Below are 20,483 nucleotides of genomic sequence, written 5' to 3'. Positions count from 1 at the left end.
ATTTTATAATGGCATAACCTTTTTGGGAGGAATACAGAACATTTTATAAATAATTTTAGGCCCCAGACAGATATTTAATTTTAGCAGTTTGCTAGGAGATTGTAATTTGCTTATATTATGAGAAATGAGTCCTATTGATTGAGTAGTTCCTTTATGTCCTAGATATTCCTAGGTATAGGGAGTGATGATGCTCATTAGTGTTATTTATGAAAATTTATATGAATATGTTTATCTTTCAGTTTATCACTGTGATAAATTACCTTGGCATCTTTCAACTGTTTAACATATAACATGATCTTTAATATACATATTTCAACATGGGGATGCATTTCTTCATGTAATATTGTGCTTGTATAGTCAAAAAGTTACACACCCACTAACATTCTGATAGTTGGTAGAAAGGGAGCCATCTGCTAAATAGTTTTTTCATAAATAAGAGCTGATCATAAATAAATCTACAATAACTTTTCTACTTCCTCCACATTTTACTTTTCTTAAAATACTACCCACCCACCTGAAGTAATGCTATTTTCTTTCATTCTGCACTTTAGCTGTATAATCAAATTGAATGTTTTTAATCCTCATCTAGAAACTACTTCAGAAAGTGCTATGGAAGACTCATCTACTACAGATCGATTGAATTTTGACAGATTTGATATATGTAGATTGTTACAACACGGGGCATCACTTTTGGGATCTGCTGGTGCAGAATTTGAAGTACAAGATGAAAAATCAGGTATGTTATTCTACAGTCCTGTAGAAAAAAAGTCTGAAACATGTGTTCAAATCAGTTTGTTACTTTGTGTGCTATGTGATCAGTCATACAAAACCTAACAGATGCCGTGAAGTGTAAATTCACGAAGTTTGCAGTTTGAGGTGTGGGGCATAGGGAAGGTGACCAACAGCACTTTGTCTAAAACAAATAGGAATAGTTTTCATCCCTGAATTGAATGTGTGCTATATTATATACACATATATATATATGCATCATTAATAGATATTAGTATGTCAGCATACATGTTAATATTTTAGTATTTCAGTATAGCAATTGTAAAGCGGTACCGAAGAGCTTTAGTTGAGTAGATTTTAAAATCCAGGATTAGCACAAATTGTGGTAATGTTTTCAGAATTCTTGAAATTTAAGAGACTATGACAATTCTTTTTATCATATATTTTAAATATTTAAGTAATTGGACTACTGATGCTAATGACCAAAGCAAAAGATGAAAAATAAGTCTTAGATAGGTAATTGTCCCATTATCTTTAAACTTACAGAATCCATCTGGATATAAAATAAATGTTTTGGCCATTCAAGATTGATGCCTTGAGTGGAAAAAACCTTGATGTTTTTAATGGATTTCTGTAAGTAAATAAATTGCTTTTTTGACTTAAACCAAAACAGAACAGTGTTTTGTTTTGTTGCTAATTAATCATTAGTCAAAGCATATCTAACTAGCTAGGTTAATGAAATGATCTTCAGTTTGTTCATCTTAAAAAAACAAGTCAGATACTCATTTCCTCTTGCCTAATATGCTTTCTATTGAAAAATCTAGTGTAGTTATTTATGGAGAGAATAAAGAGGAGAATTTGCTTAAGTTCCAGAAAAGCATAGTTTTTTTAAATAAAGGAAGTAAAAGTCTTCAAAAACTTTACAATTTGAAAAAAGTTATCTCTAAGTTTACAAATTAGTTTACCAATCTTAGTAGTGTTCCCAGGAACATCATGAGAGATTATTGGCCCTTATCTAGGGAAAAAAGTCAGTGTGACTTTTGTCATTAAAAAAGAAAGTGTGTTTGGGTCGTGTCTTAAAGATGCTGATTTAATACATCTGTGGAGAGTTCTGGGAAATTGTATATTAAAAGAAAAAACTCCATAGTTGACTGATATGTAAGCAGGATTGGGATCCCCAGTTTTTTTAGAATTCAGTTTTTTCCACCCTAGAACTTAGTTTTTAATGCTGATAAGTCATAGCATGCCAAAGAGTGCTCATTAAAACCCTCTAATTAGGTTTTCTTTAAACGTCTGTTCATCTATGTTGATCTCTACATATTTATAAATGACACATACATGATTAGCATAGGTGCCAGTCTTACTTCCTTTGCAGTTGTGTTGGTTATTTTCCCCAATAGAACTTTCCCTGAAATGAGAGGACTGATTTGGAGCTCTTGGTGAGTGTACTGAATTTATGATCCAGAAGTTTTCATGTTGGATACCTAGTGTTTTTCCCTCTGGGTAGAGCAGCCTTATTATTATTATTTTTTTTTTTTTACTATAGCTATAGTATAGAGAGGTATAATTTACATACCACATAAATCACTCATTTTAAAAGTGTATAGTTCAGTGAGTTTTAGTATATTTACAGTTTTGTGTAGTTAATTTTAGAACATTGTCACTACCTCAGGAAGAAACTCCATATCCTTTATCATACTCCTATTCTCCTACATCCCTCGTTTTTCTTCCCAGCCCTAAGGAACCATTAATTTACTTCCTTTATCTATAGATTTGCCTATTATGGGCATTTCATATAAATGGAATCGTATGTAGTCTTTTGTGACTGACTTCTTTTTTACTTAGCAGAATTTTTCCAACGTTTGTCTATATTGTAGTACACATGTTAGTACTGTTTAGATTTTTTTTCTTAAATAGTATTTATTACTGTTATAGGGTTTATCTGTTTTTTAACTTTGATCAAATATAGATAATGTAAAATTTACCATCTTAATCATTTTTAAGTGTATAGCTCAGTAGTATTAAGTATATTCATATTGTTGTGCAGCCAATCTCCAGAACTGTTTTCATCTTGCAGAATAAAACTTTATACCCATTAAACAATAATTCCTATCCCTTTCTCCCCTCAACCCCCCTGCCCCACGCCAGCAATCACTGTTTTACTTTCTGTCTTTGAATTTGACTACTCGAGGTACTTCATCTGAGTGAAATCTACGGTATTTATCCTTTTGTGACTGACTTTTTTCACTTAACATAATCTCCTTTCATGTTCATCTGTATTGTATGTGTAAAAATTTCTTTCCTTTTTAAGAATGCTGAATAAAATTCCAGTGTATGTTTATACCTATTTTGTTTATCCATCCATCATTAGACACTTGGGTTGCTTCTACCTTTTGGTTATTGTGAATAATGCTGCTGTGAACACAGACACGCAAATATCTATTCAAATTCCTGCTTCCAGTTCTTTTGAGTCTATGCCCAGAAGTGAAATTATAGGATCATATGGTAATTCTATTTTTGATCTTTTTTTTTTTTAGAACTGCCATACTGTTCTCCATAGTGCTTATTTCATTTTGCGTTCTCACCAACAATCTATGAGGTTTTCAGTTTCTCCACATAACTTTTTCAACTGTTGTTATTTTGTTTTTTTGGTAGCAGCCATACTGATAGGTATGAAATTATTTCATTTTCTGGCTGAATAACATTCCATTGTATGAATATAACGTTTTATATATTCATTCATTGTTTGAAGACATTTGGGTTGTTCCTACCTTTTTGGCTTTTATGTAATGCTACAATAAATGTTCATGTACAGATTTTTGTACATGTATGTTTTCATTTCTTCTATGTAGATACCTTTTGTTGATGAGGGCTATTCAATTTCTTCTAAGGGATACTTACCACACTAGTAGACATCATGGTCCTTTGATTGTGCAGATCACAACAAACTGGAAAATTCTTAAAGAGGTGGGAATACAAGACCACCTTACCTGCCTCCTGAGAAATCTGTATGTAGGTCAAGAAACAATAGTTAGAACCGGACATGGAACAATGGATTGTTGTAAAATTGGGAAAGGAGTATTGTCAATGCTATATATCGTCACCCTGCTTATTTAACTTGTATGCAGAGTACATCATGTGAAATGCTGAGCTGGATGAAGCACAAGCTGAACTCAAGATTGCCAGGAGAAATATCAATAACCTCAGATATGCAGATAACACCACCTTTATGGCAGAAAGTGAAGAGGAACTAAAGAGCCTCTTGATGAAAGTGAAAGAGGAGAGTGAAAAAGCTGGCTTAAAACTCAGTGTTCAAAAAAACTAAGATCATGGCATCCAGTCCTATTTCATGGCAAATAGATGGGGAAACAATGCAAACAGTGAAAGACTATTTTCTTGGGCTCCAAAATCACTGCAGATGGTGACTGCAGCCATGATATTAAAAGATGCTTGCTCCTTAGAAGAAAAGCTATGACCAACCTAGACAGCATATTAAGAAACAGAGATATTACTTTGTGACGAAGGTCCATCTAGTCAAAGCTATGGTTTTTCCAGTGGTCACGTATGGAGGTGAGAGTTGGACCATAAAGAAAGCCGAGCACTGAACAATTGATGCTTTTGAACTGTGGTGTTGGAGAAGACTCTTGAGAGTCCCTTGAACTGCAAGGAGATCCAACCAGTCCATCCTAGAGGAAATCAGTCCTGAATAGTCATTGGAAGGACTGATGTTGAAGCTGAAGCTCCAATACTTTGGCCACCTGATGTGAAGAATTGATTCATTAGAAAAGACCGTTGCTGGGAAAGATGGAAGGCAGGAGGAGAAGGGGACGACAGAGGATGAGATGGTTAGGTGGCATCACCAACTCGATGGACATGAGTTTGAGCAGGCTCTGGGAGGGTGATGATGGACAGGGAAGCCTGGTGTGCTGCAGTCTATGGCGATGCAAAGAGTCGGACACGACTGAGTGACTGAACTGAACTGATGTAGATACCTAAGAATGGACTTGCTGGGTCTTATGGTAACTTTTACCATTTGAGAAACTGCCAGACTGTTCTCCAAACTGGCTTCACCATTTCACATTCCTCTAGCAGGATACAAATGTTCCAATTTCTCCACATCCTTGCCAGTGTTTGCTTATTATTCACTGATTTTGACTGTATCTATACCAGTGACTATAAAGTGATATCTCATTGTAGTTTTGATTTGCATTTTTCTGATGACTAATGATGTTGAACATATTTTCATGTGTTTATTGACCATTTCTATATCTTCTTTGGAGAGTTGTCTATTCATGTTGTTTGCCCATTTTTAAGTGGGATATCTGTTCTTTTATTAATGAGGTATAAGAGTTTTTTATATATTCTGTATATAAACCTCTTATCTAATAAATGATTGACAGATATTTCCTCCCATTCTATGCATTATCTTTTCACTTTCCTGACCTTTGAAGCATAAAGTTTTTAATTTTGATGAAATCCTGTTTATCTTTTTCCTTTTGTTTCTCAAGCTTTTTCATATCATATGTTAGAAGTTACTGCCAAATCTGAGGTCATTTACCCTTTTGTTTTCTCTAAGAGTTTTATAGTTGAACTCTTTCTGTTAGGTATTTGATCTATTTTGAGCTTATTTTTGTACCTTGTGGGGTTAAGAGCCTAACAATTCTTTTTTTTTTCTTTTTGAGGCTTTTTTTTTTTGGTTGTTAATTATTATTTCTTTGATTGCACTGGGTCTTCATTGTTGGGCAGAGGTTTTCTTTAGATGTGAGTGGGGGCTACTCCTTGTTGTGGTGCACAGGCTTCTCACTGTGGTGGCTTCACTTGTTGCAGAGCACAGGCTCTTAGTGCATGGACTTTAGTAGTTGCATTACACAGGCTTAGTAGATATGGCTTGCGAGCTTTAGTTGCCCTGTGGCATGGGAATCTTCCTGGGCCAGGGGTCGAATTGGTATCACCTGCATTGGCAGGTGGATTCTTAAGCACTGTACCACCAAGGAAGTTCCCAATATCATTCTTTATATGTGGCTATCCTGTTGTCTCAACACCATTTGTTGAAAAGATTCTTTTTTTCCCCCATTGGATTGTTTTTTCACCCTTGTCTGCAGACATGTAGTATTATTGATTGATGTCTGTGTCAATATTTCATTGTCTTGATCTAGAGGTAATTTTTAAAATCAACAAGTATGAACCTCCAACTTTGTTGTTCTTTTTCAGGATTATTTTGGATATTCTTGGTCTCTTGCATTTCTGTATGAATTTTAAGATCAGTCAGTGTCTGTAAAAAACCAGCTGATATTTTGACAGAAATTGTTTTGAATCTGTATATCAATTTGAGAAGTATTACTGTCTTACTATTAGGTATTCTGATCCATGAACATAGAATGTTCTTCCATTTATTGAGATCTTTAATTTCTTAAACCAATATTTTGTAGTTTTCAAAATATAAATTTTACGTTTTGCTTTTGATGTTGTTAGTAAGAATTATTTTGTTAATTTTATATTCAAGTCATTTGTCTCTTCAAATCTTCCTCCCCTTCCCTGTTCTTTAGATAAGGGACTTTGCATAGCTTTACCTTTGAATTCACTTATACTTTGTCCTGTTATCTCAATTTAAGTTGTTAAGCACATTTGTTGATTTAAAATTTTCAAGTATTGTTTAGTTCCAGACTTAAAAAAAAACTGGCATATTTTGCACATATAAGTCACCCTTTTCAAGTGTATGATTCTGTTTTTAAAAATAGTTTCTGTTTCTGTAATGAGGTATCCTATCTTCTCATTATTGTGACAGTATCTTCCTTTACATTGAATATTGTTATATTAGTTGCTTAAAAATTTTGTCTTCCGATTCCAACATCTGGGCTATCTAAGAGTTGATCTCCGTTAACTGGCCTTCTTTTGGAATGGGTTACATTTTCTTGATTCTTTGTATGTCAGTTATTTTGGATTGTATTTCTCACATTGTAAATGTTTATACTGCAGGCTAGATTCTGTTATATTCTTCCAGAGAGTGTTTTGATTTGTTTGGTTTAGTTTGGTTGTTTTTGCTTGCTTGTTTTAATAGGTATTTAATTTGATGAAACTCAAATTGCAAACTCAGTCTCATTTGTGGTGGGCAGCAATTCAAATCTCAATTCAATTTTTAGCTTTATTTGGACTATTTGGAGTCTATGCTGTCCGTGCGTATTTCAGAGATCATCCAGAAATTTGGCTTTCTCTCTGGTTCTCTCCTTTCTGGGTTTTCTCTCCTTATTTTCCAATGGTTATGCTGTTCCTGACTCTTTCCTCTAGTTCTTCAAGCCAGACATACTGGGTTTTTGCACAACTTTTAAATGTAGGATATGACTGCTCAACATACCATAGACTGGGTCTACCTTCAGGCTAAAAAGGTTCAAAAATGGGAAAGTCACTTAATGCTATGCTTTGTTCCAGGCACTAATAACTCCTCCAAGTATATGCCTACTTTTGTTCTCTTTCCAGTGCCTTTGGGTGGTTGTTTACTTTTTTTTTTAGCTAGAATTTGTTATCTTTGGAGGGGTAGTCCAAAAGAACTTAAGCCAGCTATTATTGGAAGCTAATCATGATAGAACCATATCTTGCTGCTTAAATATTTTAAGCCCAAATTTTTATTTTTAAAATGATACCTTTTGATCTATTTTCTACTGAAATATGGAGGGATTTTACTTGGAACATTCAAATCTACTTTTATGCCTTTGTCTTTTATTTGGGCTATCAAATAGATAACTAAATAAATAGAGGACTGTGTCATTTCAGAATACTACAAAGGCCACACTTGGAATAAGCATGTATTTGTTGAGATCTTTTCTGTCAAATAGAGTCTATATATATTTTTTTAAAGCGTGGTTAGATATTTCAGAGAATGTACAAAGAGTAGCAATAAAATAATAAGATTGGTTTATCTTCATAGAAATAGATCTCATTTTATATATACTTGATAATTGACAGTAAGGCAGTGGGGTAACATAAGTGAGTGATATTACTCTTAGAGTGTTTTTGTTAGCTAGAACGCTATTTTCCAAGATTCAGTAAAGTACTTACTCTATTACATAATAAAGTTCATGACATGTTCAGAGATTGTGAGTGGTGTGGTTTGTTTTATTATCAGGAGAGGTGTTCTAATAGTTAAAAAAATTTTCTTTAATCGAGTTTGATCTTCATATGTTAGAAAGCTTCTTAACTGATTTGAAGAAAATATATTTCTTTTTTGTTTAAAGGTGAAGTGGATCCTAAGGAGAGGATAGCACGCCAACGAAAGCTATTACAGAAAAAACTTGGCCTTAATATGGGAGAAGCCATTGGAATGAGCACTGAAGAGCTCTTCAATGATGAAGATTTGGATTATACCCCAACTTCAGCAGCCCTTGTAAACAAACAACCTGTAGGTAAAACCTTTGGTTGTCTGACTGCAAGTAATAATACAGAGGATTTGCTTTTATTTTGCTATGCAATTGCAATAAAAAAAAACCACGTTCCTTATTTCTGCTCATTGTTGCTTAGTGTCACCATAATTTACTATCTCCATAAGTTGAATTTCTAGTGATAGATTCTGAAGAGGTAGAAGGTAGCGTCTGCCTGTCTCATAGATGCTAGGCTATTAGATAAAAGCTGTGGTGGACCTTTCAGGAGAAATTGGTGTTGAGAAATCATAGTTGCACCAGTTGCTCTTTCCTTTATTCTTCAGTGAAGAAAAAAAATATTTCAGAGGGTAGGAGATAGTAAGGGCTATCATAGTTAGATATGCTGATACTATAAATCTTTAGAGCTGATTCTTTTGAGAAAGTAGCAAACATGGTGAAAACTTTCAAACAGTGCAAAAAGACATACAATATGAAGTAAGTTTCTTTCTGGTAAATGATGGACACACATTTCCTTGTGTCTCACAGCAACCCTTTTAAAATTATTTGTCCTTTTTTTCCTGAAATTTTCTGTGTATGCACAAGTCCTTTTTAAGCCACGTCTGCCTGTGTGTGCGGGCTTCCAAGGTGACACAGTGGTAAAGAATTCATCTGCCAATGCAGGAGACACAGGAGACATGGGTTTGATCCCTGCATCAGGAAGATCCCCTGGAGTAGAAAATGGCAACCCACTCCAGAATTCTTGCCTAGAAAATTCCACAGACAGAGGAGCCTGGCAGCCTGCAGTCCATGGGATCACAAAGAGTCAGACATGACTGAGCATGCATCCACGCCCATCCATATATACAGACTGATCACATTGTTTCTTGATAGCTTCTTTCTGTTTATATGGCTGTACCATAATTTTGCTCTGTATTTTTCCTGTTTCTGTTTTTCCAATTCCCAATGGATGCCTGTGTGCTTCTTTTTTTATACATTAAAGTCTTCATAAGCTCCAGTAAAAGCTGTGGCTCTTGCTCCTTAGAAGAATGTACATACATGTGAAATATTACCTTTCAGGGGATTTAGTGCTCTTACTTCTTGGCTTGCTTTACATGAGACCCATGTCTTCTCATTCTCTTGGCTTTTCCTTTTGCTTAAGTGGAGAATGGTTCTATTCGCCTTTATTCTAGTTGTCCTCTAAATCATTAGAATTTGTAAGTAAGTTTTTTAGCATTGAGGAGTGTGTGATGATGATGGGACTTTTGTAGACAAGGAGGAAAAAAGGGCAGATTCTGGAGGGAAGAGTACAAAGAGGCAGAAAATATAATAACAAACATGAAGGAACAGAAAGATGGAGTATGAACGGAAGCATAAGATATAAATAAAAAAAAATAGAATAAAACAAAGGAAAACAAACGTGATCACAGTGTGGTGTTGGATACTGTGTAGGGAAATTAATAGGTAAGTGTATTAGAGAAAATAGGCTGTGGACAGAATAATTGGATAGGAGATGGCGGCAGCAAATTTGGCAGGATCCAAATTTGGTTGGCTTTAGATGTCAGGGACCTTTGGGAAGAGTTGCTGAGGTTTATTGTTGTAGTTTTCATCACTGCTCCATTGCCTTGTACATACGCTAGTGGTCCCTGGACAAGTCTATAGCAGGGCACCCGCACCAGTGACCCTGACTGGTTGTGGTAGTGTACATTTCAGTTGAATCTTAAATCAGTTAAGGGCAGAAGGATTTTTAGGCTTCTATTAAAGCATTTTTATTCACAGCCTTAATGTCTCCTATGAATGGAATAAGGAGCAAAAGCCGTATGCAGTGAGTGGTTAAGAGAGAAAGACCAGCTACTTATCAGGTCTTCATGCTTAGTTGTGTCAGACTCTTTGTGACTCCTTGGACTGTAGCCCGCCAGACTCCTCTGTCCATATAATTTTCCAGGCAAGAATAGTGGAGTGGGTTGCCATTTCCTGCTCCAGGGGATCTTCCCAACCCAGGGATTGAACCCAGGTCTCCCGTGTCTCCTGCATTGCTGCAGAATCCTTACCTGCTGAGCCGTCTGGGAAGCCAGTTATTTATGGCTATAGTTATTTTTATTTTTTCAGTAGAAGGTGATTATAATTTTTTTTAAAAATTGACATTCTTTATGCTTACATCACGGCTTCCCTGGTAGCTCAGTTGGTAAAGAATCTGCCTGCAGTGCAAGAGACCCGGGTTCAATCCTGGGTCGGGAAGATGCCCTGGAGAAGGAAATGGCAAACCACTCCAGTATCTTTGCCTGGAAAATCTCACCAATAGAGGAGCCTGGTGGGTTGCAGTCCACAGGGTCACAAAGAGTCGGGCACGACTGAGTGACTAATGTGCTTACAACTTTTAGATTATATTATGGTTATTTTAAAGTTTCACCTCTTCAAAGTCCTCACTGGAGTTAGGATCATACATTTTTGCCACATCTATGACATAAAGTAAGGAAACACATGAGCTTTTCCTGGCAACTGGAAGAATAGGGAAGAAGGAAGAAGAGAGTGAAATTATGGTACAGCTATACAGCAGAAGAGCATGAATCTGTCAAAGAAGAATGTAGTCAGTTTGTATATAGTGAAACTTACAGACTTTAGTCCTCTTCTGAGGCTGAGACTGTGGGTATATATTTTAACTTCAGAAGTTCAAACTGCACATTCTTTTATTCTTTTAGACTCTCCAGGCTGCTGAACTGATTGACTCAGAGTTTCGAACAGGAATGAGCAATAGACAAAAGAACAAAGCTAAAAGAATGGCCAAATTATTTGCAAAACAGAGATCCAGGGATGCAGTGGAAACGAATGAGAAGAGGTAGTAATCCTTTTTTTGCTCATTTATATATTTATTTATTGTTATACCATTTTATTTAATTAAATGTTTTTTAATTGGAAGATAATTGCTTTACAATATTGTGTTGTTTTTCTGCCATACAACAGTGTGAATCAGTCATAACTCTGTGTGTGTGTGTGTGTGTGTGTCCCCCCTCTTTCTTGAGCCTACCTCCCGCCTCACCCCCATCCCACCCCTCTAGGTCGTCACAGAGTGCCAGACTAGGCTCCCCATGTTATATAGCAGCTTCCCACTAGCTGTTTTACATGTGGTAGTGTAAATATGTCAGTGCTACTTTCTCAGTTTGTTTCCCCCCTCCCTTTACCCCGCTGAGTCCATAAATCTGTTCTCTACATCTGTATCTCCATTCCTTCCCTGCAAGTAAGTTTATCAGTATGATTTTTCTAGATTCTGTATATATGCATTAATATATGATACTTGTTTTTCTCTTTCTGACTTACTTCACTCTGCATAATATGCTCTAGGTTCATCCACCTTACTACAACTGACTCAGATTTGTCCCTTTTTATGGCTGAGTAATATTCCATTGTATGTGTGCATATATATATGCAACAACTTCTTTACATTCATCTGTCAATAGACATCTAGGTTGCTTCCATATCCTGGCTTTTGTAAATAGTACTACAGTGAACATTGGAGTACATGTGTATTTTTGAACTGTGATTTTCTCAGCGTATTTGCCCAGTAGTGAGATTGCTGGCCATATGGTAGTTTATTCCTAACTTTTTAAGAAATCTCCATACTGTTCTCCTCAGTGGCTGTATCAATTTACATTCCCACCAACAGTGCAAGGAGGTTCCCTTTTCTCCATATCATCTCCAACATTTATCGTTTGTAGACTTTTTTGATGATGGCCATTCTGACTGGTGTGAGGTGATACCTCATTGTAGTTTTGATATACATTTCTCTAATAATGATCAATTTTTTTGCTTATTTAAAATAGTGATGTTGGTTAACTTAAATCTTGGTCTGCTTGATTTCCAAAAACATTTTGATGACATTGCTTTTAGCTGTGGAGTACCGTTTGGATTGTTTCCCTCAATTGTCAGAGAGCATATTTACTATTACTAGAGACTAGGACAACTTCCCCAGGAAGATCCATATATGCAAATTTTTTTCATAATAATTACGAGCTCTGAATGAGGATTGAAGATCTTCCAAGGGGAGTGCATTCCAGGTAAAGGGAAAAAGTATAAATACCTGAATCATGTAATATTCAAGAAACAGAAAGGTTGTATGGCTGGGATTAGTAGACAGAAGAGTATTAGAGAGTGAATTCAGAGAGATGGCCTGAGGGCTACAAGACTGCTACTTTTGTAAGGTGAGAACTGTCACCATATTACATCATTTGTTCCTTTGGCTGAGGGCTAAGCCAAATAGTGGGTAATAATCCAGGCTTATTTACCTAATCCTATTGTAGGAAAGAGCTCTGTGGGTAAACTGTCTTTACTTTCTTACATTCATTGTGGTTCACAGTGTTCTGTATTCACTTCTTTTAAATAAATAGTGACCTTTTTTTTTTTTTTTTTAAAGCAATGATAGCACTGATGGGGAACCAGAAGAAAAGAGACGAAAGATACCAAATGTTGTTATTAATCAGTCTGCAGTTGATTCCAAAGTTCTGATTGATAATATTCCAGACAGTTCTCCCTTAATTGAAGAGGTACTACTGAAATACCCTGAAGCATCCTTTGAAATCATTTATAATTTTTTCATACTAATGTGTTAGTAGATGGTATATAATAATCTGTTAATTGAGAGAAATTTTGTTATTAAAAATCTAAGTACTTTTTGTTAGTAAAATTTTTTGATTATTTAAAAGTCTGACTATTATTAGTCCTACAGATAAGTACACTTAAATTATTAGCATTAAATAGATCTTTTAAATTAATATTAATTTAGTCTTTCTTATTCAGACAAATGAATGGCCTTTGGAAAGCTTTTGTGAAGAACTTTGCAATGACCTTTTTAATCCCTCCTGGGAGGTAGGATTTCTTCATTACAATTTCTCTCAACTCTGTTTTCTTTGCTAATGATAGGAACCATATCAATCATAATATGTCTTGTCAGAGTCCTTATTTTTCCCCGATGTCCCTCTCAGAACCACTGGTCAGGTCGCTTCATAAAGAGTTGCATATCTCTCTCAGACAGTAAAAATTTCCTTTGGAAGTGGACAGTTTTGATTAAGACCAGTAGTTTTCAAGTGGTAGCTTAGCCTCAGAAATAGTTCTTCAAAGAAGATCTTGAACAGGTCTCAATATATAGAAGAGATGAAAGAGAAGTTCTTCTGGTTGAAATTGAGGGTTGGTAATCTCAAAAGATTCTTTTGTCTCTGGGTAATTTTAAACACTGTTTTGGAATACCTTTTAGCTTTAGCTTTACCTTTAGCATTCTGCTCCCAGATGTACTTCTGTTCAAAGCTATTCAAGTTTTAACTCAAATGGGGTCTTTAATAAGCGGGGGCAGTGTCAGTGGCATGTTTCCTCCCTTCCAGATGACATTGCAGAAGGCTTCAGGGCTACAATGAAGTATTAGTCATGAGACATTTTATTTAAATTGTCTTCCTTTGATGTTTAACACTGGTGGCTTTGGAACTTAGTTTTGATGTATTTATTTCTAAAATATTGGTGTTTGGACTATAAAGGATATTATATGATGCTTCTTTTCTCTCCTTTGCTGTGGATAATGCTGAATGCAAGTAGAGAGGAGTGACAGCCAATCAGTTTAGTATCTCAGAAAGAATTCAGAATAGCTATTTTTTGCCTTTTTAAAAAATAAAATCCATATAATCCAACTTGTGAGATAAATATATATAATTCTTCTTGGATAATAGTAGAAAAACACATTCTTGTGAAGTCCCACTCAGTTTGTTCCAATTTCTTAAAAATCTAGTATCCCTTTTTCATATTGAAGAAAAGCTAAACACTGTTTCTTAAGCATTTAACCTCCAATATTTGCTTCTTGGTTCTTTTTAGGTTCGACATGGTGCAGGCACTGGACTTAGGGAAATCCTTAAAGCTCATGGGAAAAGTGGTGGTAAAATGGGAGATAGCACTTTAGAAGAGGTAAGTATAAGTGTAGTAAATCAAAATTATCATCAGATTTCAGTAGATATCCTCTTTCTCAGACAGGAAAGTAACAGAGCATGTGCCATGAGATAGAAATGAGAGGTGAATAGTAAGAAATACGGAAGGGTGAACATAAGGAAAAAGGTTAAAAAGTTAGGAAGAGGTTTATTTCTATTATAGATAGAGAAAGAATGAGTTCAGGGGAAAGATATGTTCAGAAATATTGAGTGGAAAAGTATGTAGAAGCACTCACATTTGAGCAGGGTGTAATGGATTGGAATGTAGATTAAGATGAATGAGAGTACAGTTTAAAGGTCAGTAAGCAATGTGACTGGTGTAACATGGAGACACTAGTAACAGGCTAGATAACAGATACTTTGGCCAACTGATGCGAAGAACTGACTCATTGGAAAAGACCCTGATGCTGGGAAAGACTGAAGGCAGGAGGAGAAGGGGACGACAGAGGATGAGATGGTTGGATGGCATCTTCGGCTCAATGGACATGAGTTTGATCAAGCTCTGGGAGTTGGTGATGGACAGGGAAGCCTGGCGTGCTGCAGTCCACGGGGTCGCAAACAGTCGGAGACGACTGAGCCAAACTGCATGTAGTTGACATTACAGTAACCTTAAGTGGTTTCTCAATTTCTCTGGGAGTGCAAGTAAAATAATAGAATTCATAAATTTTATAGATTTTGGTACAGTATATCTAAATAATCATCAAAGAAGATGAGGTTAATATTGAAGATAGTAATTGGGACTACTCCATAGTTTGATTATTGTTCCTACAGCTAAAATAATCTGTCCCAGTGTTTTGTTTTAGTTTGCTGTAATAGTTTAGTTTTAGTTTTTGGACCTAATATGTTTTAATATGTTATTAAAAAGTGATTATTTTAACAGATGATTCAACAGCATCAAGAGTGGTTGGAAGACTTGGTTATTAGACTCCTTTGTGTGTTTGCTTTAGACAGATTTGGAGACTTTGTTTCTGATGAAGTAAGTATCTCCTAAGGGAGGCTTTACCCAATCAGATTTCAAATTCTTAAAATATATATATGTGTGTGTGTGTGTGTGTGTGTGTGTGTATTTTTTGCAAATGTGAATTTTCTTGCTTTCTCATTTTTAGGTTGTGGCACCAGTTCGTGAAACTTGTGCTCAAACATTAGGTGTGGTGTTAAAACACATGAATGAAACAGGAGTTCATAAGACTGTGGATGTGCTGCTTAAATTACTTACACAAGAACAGTGGGAAGTTAGACATGGTGGTCTGCTAGGAATAAAGTATGCTTTGGCAGTTCGTCAGGTAAACACTTCAGTTTTTGAAGCAAGTATAGGAGAGTTTTTTCCCCTCTTAGTTTATTCTCATTAATTAAATGAAATGGCTTTAGATTCTTGGTGTTACAGATAAGTCAGTCCTTTAAGATTTGCCGTCTTGAGGTAGTATCATAGAGACCAGTGATGCTAATAAGAATGTACGTAAGAATTAAAAGAGAATTATGCTTGGAAACCTGTTTCTGTTTCATAGCAAGACCAATTCTCGGTGACATTTCTAGTGTACGATCATAGGAGTAGCCTGTGGGGGCTGACTCTATTGGGGCAATTGAAAAGAGGGTAATTTGGAGTAATGAGAAGCAGGAAGAGATGGCTTTCTTTTTACTCTTCTCTCATATTCCCTTTCGGAGAAGGCAATGGCACCCCACTCCAGTACTCTTGCCTGGAAAATCCCATGGACGGAGGAGCCTGGTAGGCCACAGTCCATGGGGTCGCTAAGAGTCGGACAGGACTGAGCGACTTCACTTTCACTTTTCCCTTTCATGCACTGGAGAAGGAAATGGCAACCCACTCCAGTATTCTTGCCTGGAGAATCCCAGGGACGGCGGAGCCTGGTGGGCTGCCGTCTATGGGTCGCACAGAGTCGGACATGACTGAAGCGACTTAGCAGCAGCATATTCCCTTTGGTTGTCCGTGGTATTGAATGAGAAATAGAAGTTCAGGTTCTAGCACAGGAGTATATATGTATGTGTATTCACACTAGGAATTCATGCTCCTGCCTTGAAAACATGTTCTGATGTTTCAAGTCACATTGAATAATGAAGTATTAATACTGTTATGTTCTTTCTCAAGTGAGATTAATTACATAGGCATCTAATGACACTGTTTTTCATTTCTGTTTACATGATTCTTTTAAAATAAATATTGGAATTTATACTTTTGTATGTTAATTTAATAAAAGATTTTTAAGCACATCACTGGTACTATAGAAATTAATCTATCTTGGTGTACTCTTTTATAGGATGTAATTAATACTTTATTGCCTAAAGTTTTAACTAGAATAATTGAAGGACTCCAGGATCTTGATGATGATGTCAGAGCTGTTGCTGCAGCATCATTAGTACCTGTGGTAGAAAGCCTTGTGTATCTTCAGACACAAAAAGTAAGTATTTTTGCATTTTCTTCCTGTAGAGCCTTTTTACATTTGTTGTGTAGCATGTTAGAAAAAACATTGAGGTTTTTTTTTTTTTTTTGACATTCTCCATTTTTCTTATGACAGCCCTCTAGTGCATAGTATCTTGATATATATATATTCTTGGGAAGAGTGAATTGTGTCTTTTTATCTTTCCCTTTCACGTACAGAAGATGTAGAGAACTTCCTTAAAAAGAAAGCAACCATTCCTTGTTCATTTAATTCCTGGTTTTTAGGCATATGAGATTTTTGCTTGTTTAGAGTTTGATTTTGACTTTTGGTTTTTTATTATGTTTTCATTTTTGAAATACCTCTTTTAAGGTCCATCTGATTTCTATTATTAAAACAATATCATGTGTATTTGAGGGTAGTTCGAAAGCTCAGAAATTAAATTTGTCTTTTCATGATGATTAAGAATGTTTTAACTATATTAAAATTGCTCAGAGGGTCCTGACATGTATGTGTAAGCTGTATTGTTTTCAAAGTTTACGATTTTTTTTTTTAACGGAAAATAGAGTTGGGATATCTTATTTCTTGAATTCTCCATCCATTATGAACCTCGATAGAAAGGTAAATGCCAAAGTAGAACTGAGTGGCATTAAAAAGAGGGGTAGAGAATTGTTGAAGACAAATAATGTTTCCTCCTTAACTTTACTCAGAACTGGGATTATCCAAGGTCATTGGGGTTGTATATGTTGTTGAATCAGTAGTGACTCCTGAAATACAGTTTGACTTGGCTGGTGAATATTTCTTGCAAAATTAATAACTGTTTTCTTGATAACTGATCTTATAGGTACCTTTCATTATAAATACATTATGGGATGCTCTTCTGGAACTAGATGATCTAACAGCTTCAACAAATAGTATTATGACTCTTCTGTCATCCTTGTTAACTTATCCTCAGGTTCAACAATGCAGGTAATTATTTCTATTCAATGGAATAAAGTAGAAAGTGTTTACATACAGTTCCAGATAATTAAAAATATAGTAGTCTAGCATCTTTTAGAACAGCACTGTAAGTTGGGGATGCCAAAGACAGTTATTTTCAGGAGGACTTTTCTTCTTTATTCTCTAGCCACCAGCTCTTTTGGGGCAGAAACTTGGGCCATATTCTTGGGTTAATTCCATTATATAATCATTCAACTTGTTTATCCTATGATAGTTAATTTTAGACAAACAATTATCCATTTTATTTTCACCTCTAGTTCTAGACTACAGAATTTTGTAGCCTTTGTGACAGTGGCTAATAGAATTAGCAGTGAACATCAGTTTTACATTTCCAAATTTTGCTACTCTGTAAAAGCGTTTTCTTCCTAATGTTCACAAAGAAATATTCTCTTGATTTCAATAATCACTCATCAGGAAGGGAATACATAATAATGTAATATAATGTTCAAAAGCAGAGAATGGGTGAAGCAAAGATGTAAACCAAAAATTTAGTGTCATTTATTTTCCTGTCTTGATATCTGAAATGAAGCTTAGCTAATTAATGTATTCCCTACCTTTTAGACTGGCTCCTGAATATTAGTATCCTTGGAGATACTGGAAAAAAAATTACAGATGAGAAAGTTAATTACTCTTCTTAGCCTAGTGAGTGTATTCAATGAATGTTTATATAATTATGTTTATAAATGATTTCTGGTTCTGTGAGTAAATCTGTTTCCAATGAAAATCATTGATGTGTGAAAAACATGGAGAGAATGTTTCAAATAATACTGACCTGCAGTCGTCCTTCAATGTTAAATTTAGGCTAGTGGGACAACCCAAAATTGGAATAGCAAAATAAGTGCTTATAAAGTGAAGAGAAAAATTGAAATGATAGTGCATATAGTGGTGTTTCCTAATTTTCAGACACTTGCATTGGTATAAGGGTTAAATGAGTTAATCTGTGTGAAAGCCCTTCTCAAGCTGCAAAATGCAAGAATTCTTAATTATTATTATATATCAGGGGTTGGCAAACTTTTTCTGCCCAGATAATGAGGTTTTGGCATTGTGGCCATATGATCTCTGTCAGAACTACTCAACTCTGTCCGTGTAGCACAAAAGCAGTTGTAGATAATACATAAAGAAGTAAACATACCTGTGAGCCAATAAAATTTTATTTAAAAACTCACATAGAGTGAACTTGAACTGTGAGCCTTGGTTTGTTGGCACTTGCCCTAAAGAGAAAACAGGCTTTGGACTTAAAAATGTATGTATTTAATCAAGTGGACAGTGTTGGAAAAGCTAGATAATGTAAAAACAAATCAAAGAATGTAGTGAAAATTCTGTTAATTCAGTGTGAAATAATGTAGTTTTTGATCTTTTTTTTTTTTTCAAAATTGCCTTAGAAAATTTGCTTCATATGTTGTGATATTTGGCAGATACTTTCCAGCTTATGTAAGAAGAAATGCAGCATGTATTTGGAGCATGAAGAGTTACACTATTAACAAAACCTGCTATAATGCTTTTTCATATTTGAGTCTGTTTTATGTCTGTGTGTGCATGTGTTTAAGTTGTAATTATATAAGTAAATTTACTAGATGTGTAAATAAATGTAAAAGGCGATGTTCATATAAACCTACAAGTAATGAAAATAGCGTTAAAAGGTGGACCTCCTGAGAGGAACCAAAAGAACAGATAATTACACTGACATATTCTTTTTTCCTTATGTCTTTTTCTACCAAGGTATATATTTCAAATGCTACTATAAATAATTTGCTAATTTGAGGTAACTTTTATAAATGACTCATGGATGTGACAGGAATCCTGTGATCCAAGTTGTTAGCCAACTTGTGGCTTTGCTTGCTTTCACATTTAAAATCTAATCTGTGAGAAGGAAGATAATTTGAATTTTCCTAATTTAGTAATGCTAGATTAGGATAACAAATTCCAAAGCTACTACCATACTTTTGATATGTGATAGAGATGGCCCTAAAGGGGGATATAAATTCTGTGCACCTATTGGTTACCCATTGGCGTTAACGGTAGGAGAGGAGTAAGGATTAACAATCCTGATTTTTGTGTAGGCTGACTATCAACTAAGATACATGTCCCATTTTCCTGAGTGAGAACAGGCTGAGAATAAGTGCAGTTATACTGAAAACTTCTAATTTGATAGAGGTGCTTCATGGTATTAGTGCCACAGGATAACCTCATGTTAATGTTTCTGCTACTCTTTATGACTGCATTTGTTCTGTCTATTCTGGTCTTATAATAACAGTTTTGTATGAGGGTGTTAAGCAAGTGTTCATATGAAAATTGTATTGTCTTTTTAGAATTTATTCATCAAAAAAGTTGCTAGGTCCATAAGGAAATGATATTTAGATGATGTATGAACAGAATTTTAACTAAGAAGGAGTAAGATTAATCTGTGTCTTCTTTATTAGTATTCAGCAGTCACTCACAGTTTTAGTTCCACGTGTCTGGCCTTTTTTGCATCACACTATATCATCAGTTCGAAGAGCAGCCTTGGAAACTCTGTTCACTTTATTATCAACACAAGACCAGGTAAGAACTAATAACTACAGTAATCTTGAAATTTTTAGAGATTAATTTTGTAAGATAAATATGACCACCAGGTTACCCTTGCTTCACATAAAGATCAGGAGAATGCTAGGGCTAGTAAAATTGGTAAGGTGACTATGTAGACACATAAGAATATAATCATCATAAAGGCAGAAATATTTTAATACTGTTCTAGTCTGTATTCCCAGCCCATGGAATATTGCTTAACACAAAGGTGGCTCTCAGTAAGTTTTTGTTGAAGGAAAGATGGAATCATTCCTCCCTGTCAGAGATCATGTTATTCATTCTTTGCCTGCTCTGTGTGGTTCACAGTTGGATGGTTGGCAAAAACCATCCCAGGTTAGAAAGCTACCTGTGAAGCTCTGCAGTATGACTTGAAAACACTGATAATACAATTGCTAGGCACTTACTTCCTTTTAAGGAATACTCAGTCTTAAGAGCATTTTATTTCCAAGCAGTAACACATTGAAATGCCTACAGAGAACCTTCAGGTA

General features: G+C 35.3%; 1 protein-coding gene across 2 annotated transcripts in view; it reads left to right on the top strand.

Moving 5' to 3' along the window:
* The window catches only part of BTAF1 (B-TFIID TATA-box binding protein associated factor 1), an 89,317-nt gene that overhangs the window by 20,440 nt on the left and 48,394 nt on the right, over positions 1–20,483 (top strand). Inside the window, exons 4-14 of one of the 2 annotated variants that reach the window (XM_081554484.1) lie at positions 590–736; positions 7,959–8,122; positions 10,778–10,914; positions 12,487–12,616; positions 12,870–12,938; positions 13,929–14,018; positions 14,919–15,014; positions 15,145–15,321; positions 16,312–16,452; positions 17,276–17,400; positions 19,851–19,971. In XM_081554484.1, coding sequence (XP_081410610.1) covers positions 590–736; positions 7,959–8,122; positions 10,778–10,914; positions 12,487–12,616; positions 12,870–12,938; positions 13,929–14,018; positions 14,919–15,014; positions 15,145–15,321; positions 16,312–16,452; positions 17,276–17,400; positions 19,851–19,971 — 1,397 coding nt within the window. Of the gene's footprint in view, positions 1–589; positions 737–7,958; positions 8,123–10,777; positions 10,918–12,486; positions 12,617–12,869; positions 12,939–13,928; positions 14,019–14,918; positions 15,015–15,144; positions 15,322–16,311; positions 16,453–17,275; positions 17,401–19,850; positions 19,972–20,483 lie in introns of both variants that reach the window. The other variant, XM_081554474.1, reaches the window with a different exon arrangement.

The sequence above is a fragment of the Giraffa tippelskirchi genome, chromosome 2 (genome assembly GCF_054371585.1).
Source record: "Giraffa tippelskirchi isolate mGirTip1 chromosome 2, T2T-mGirTip1v1.2.pri, whole genome shotgun sequence".
Taxonomy (NCBI): domain Eukaryota; kingdom Metazoa; phylum Chordata; class Mammalia; order Artiodactyla; family Giraffidae; genus Giraffa; species Giraffa tippelskirchi.
This window is presented reverse-complemented; position numbering and strand designations above follow the sequence as displayed.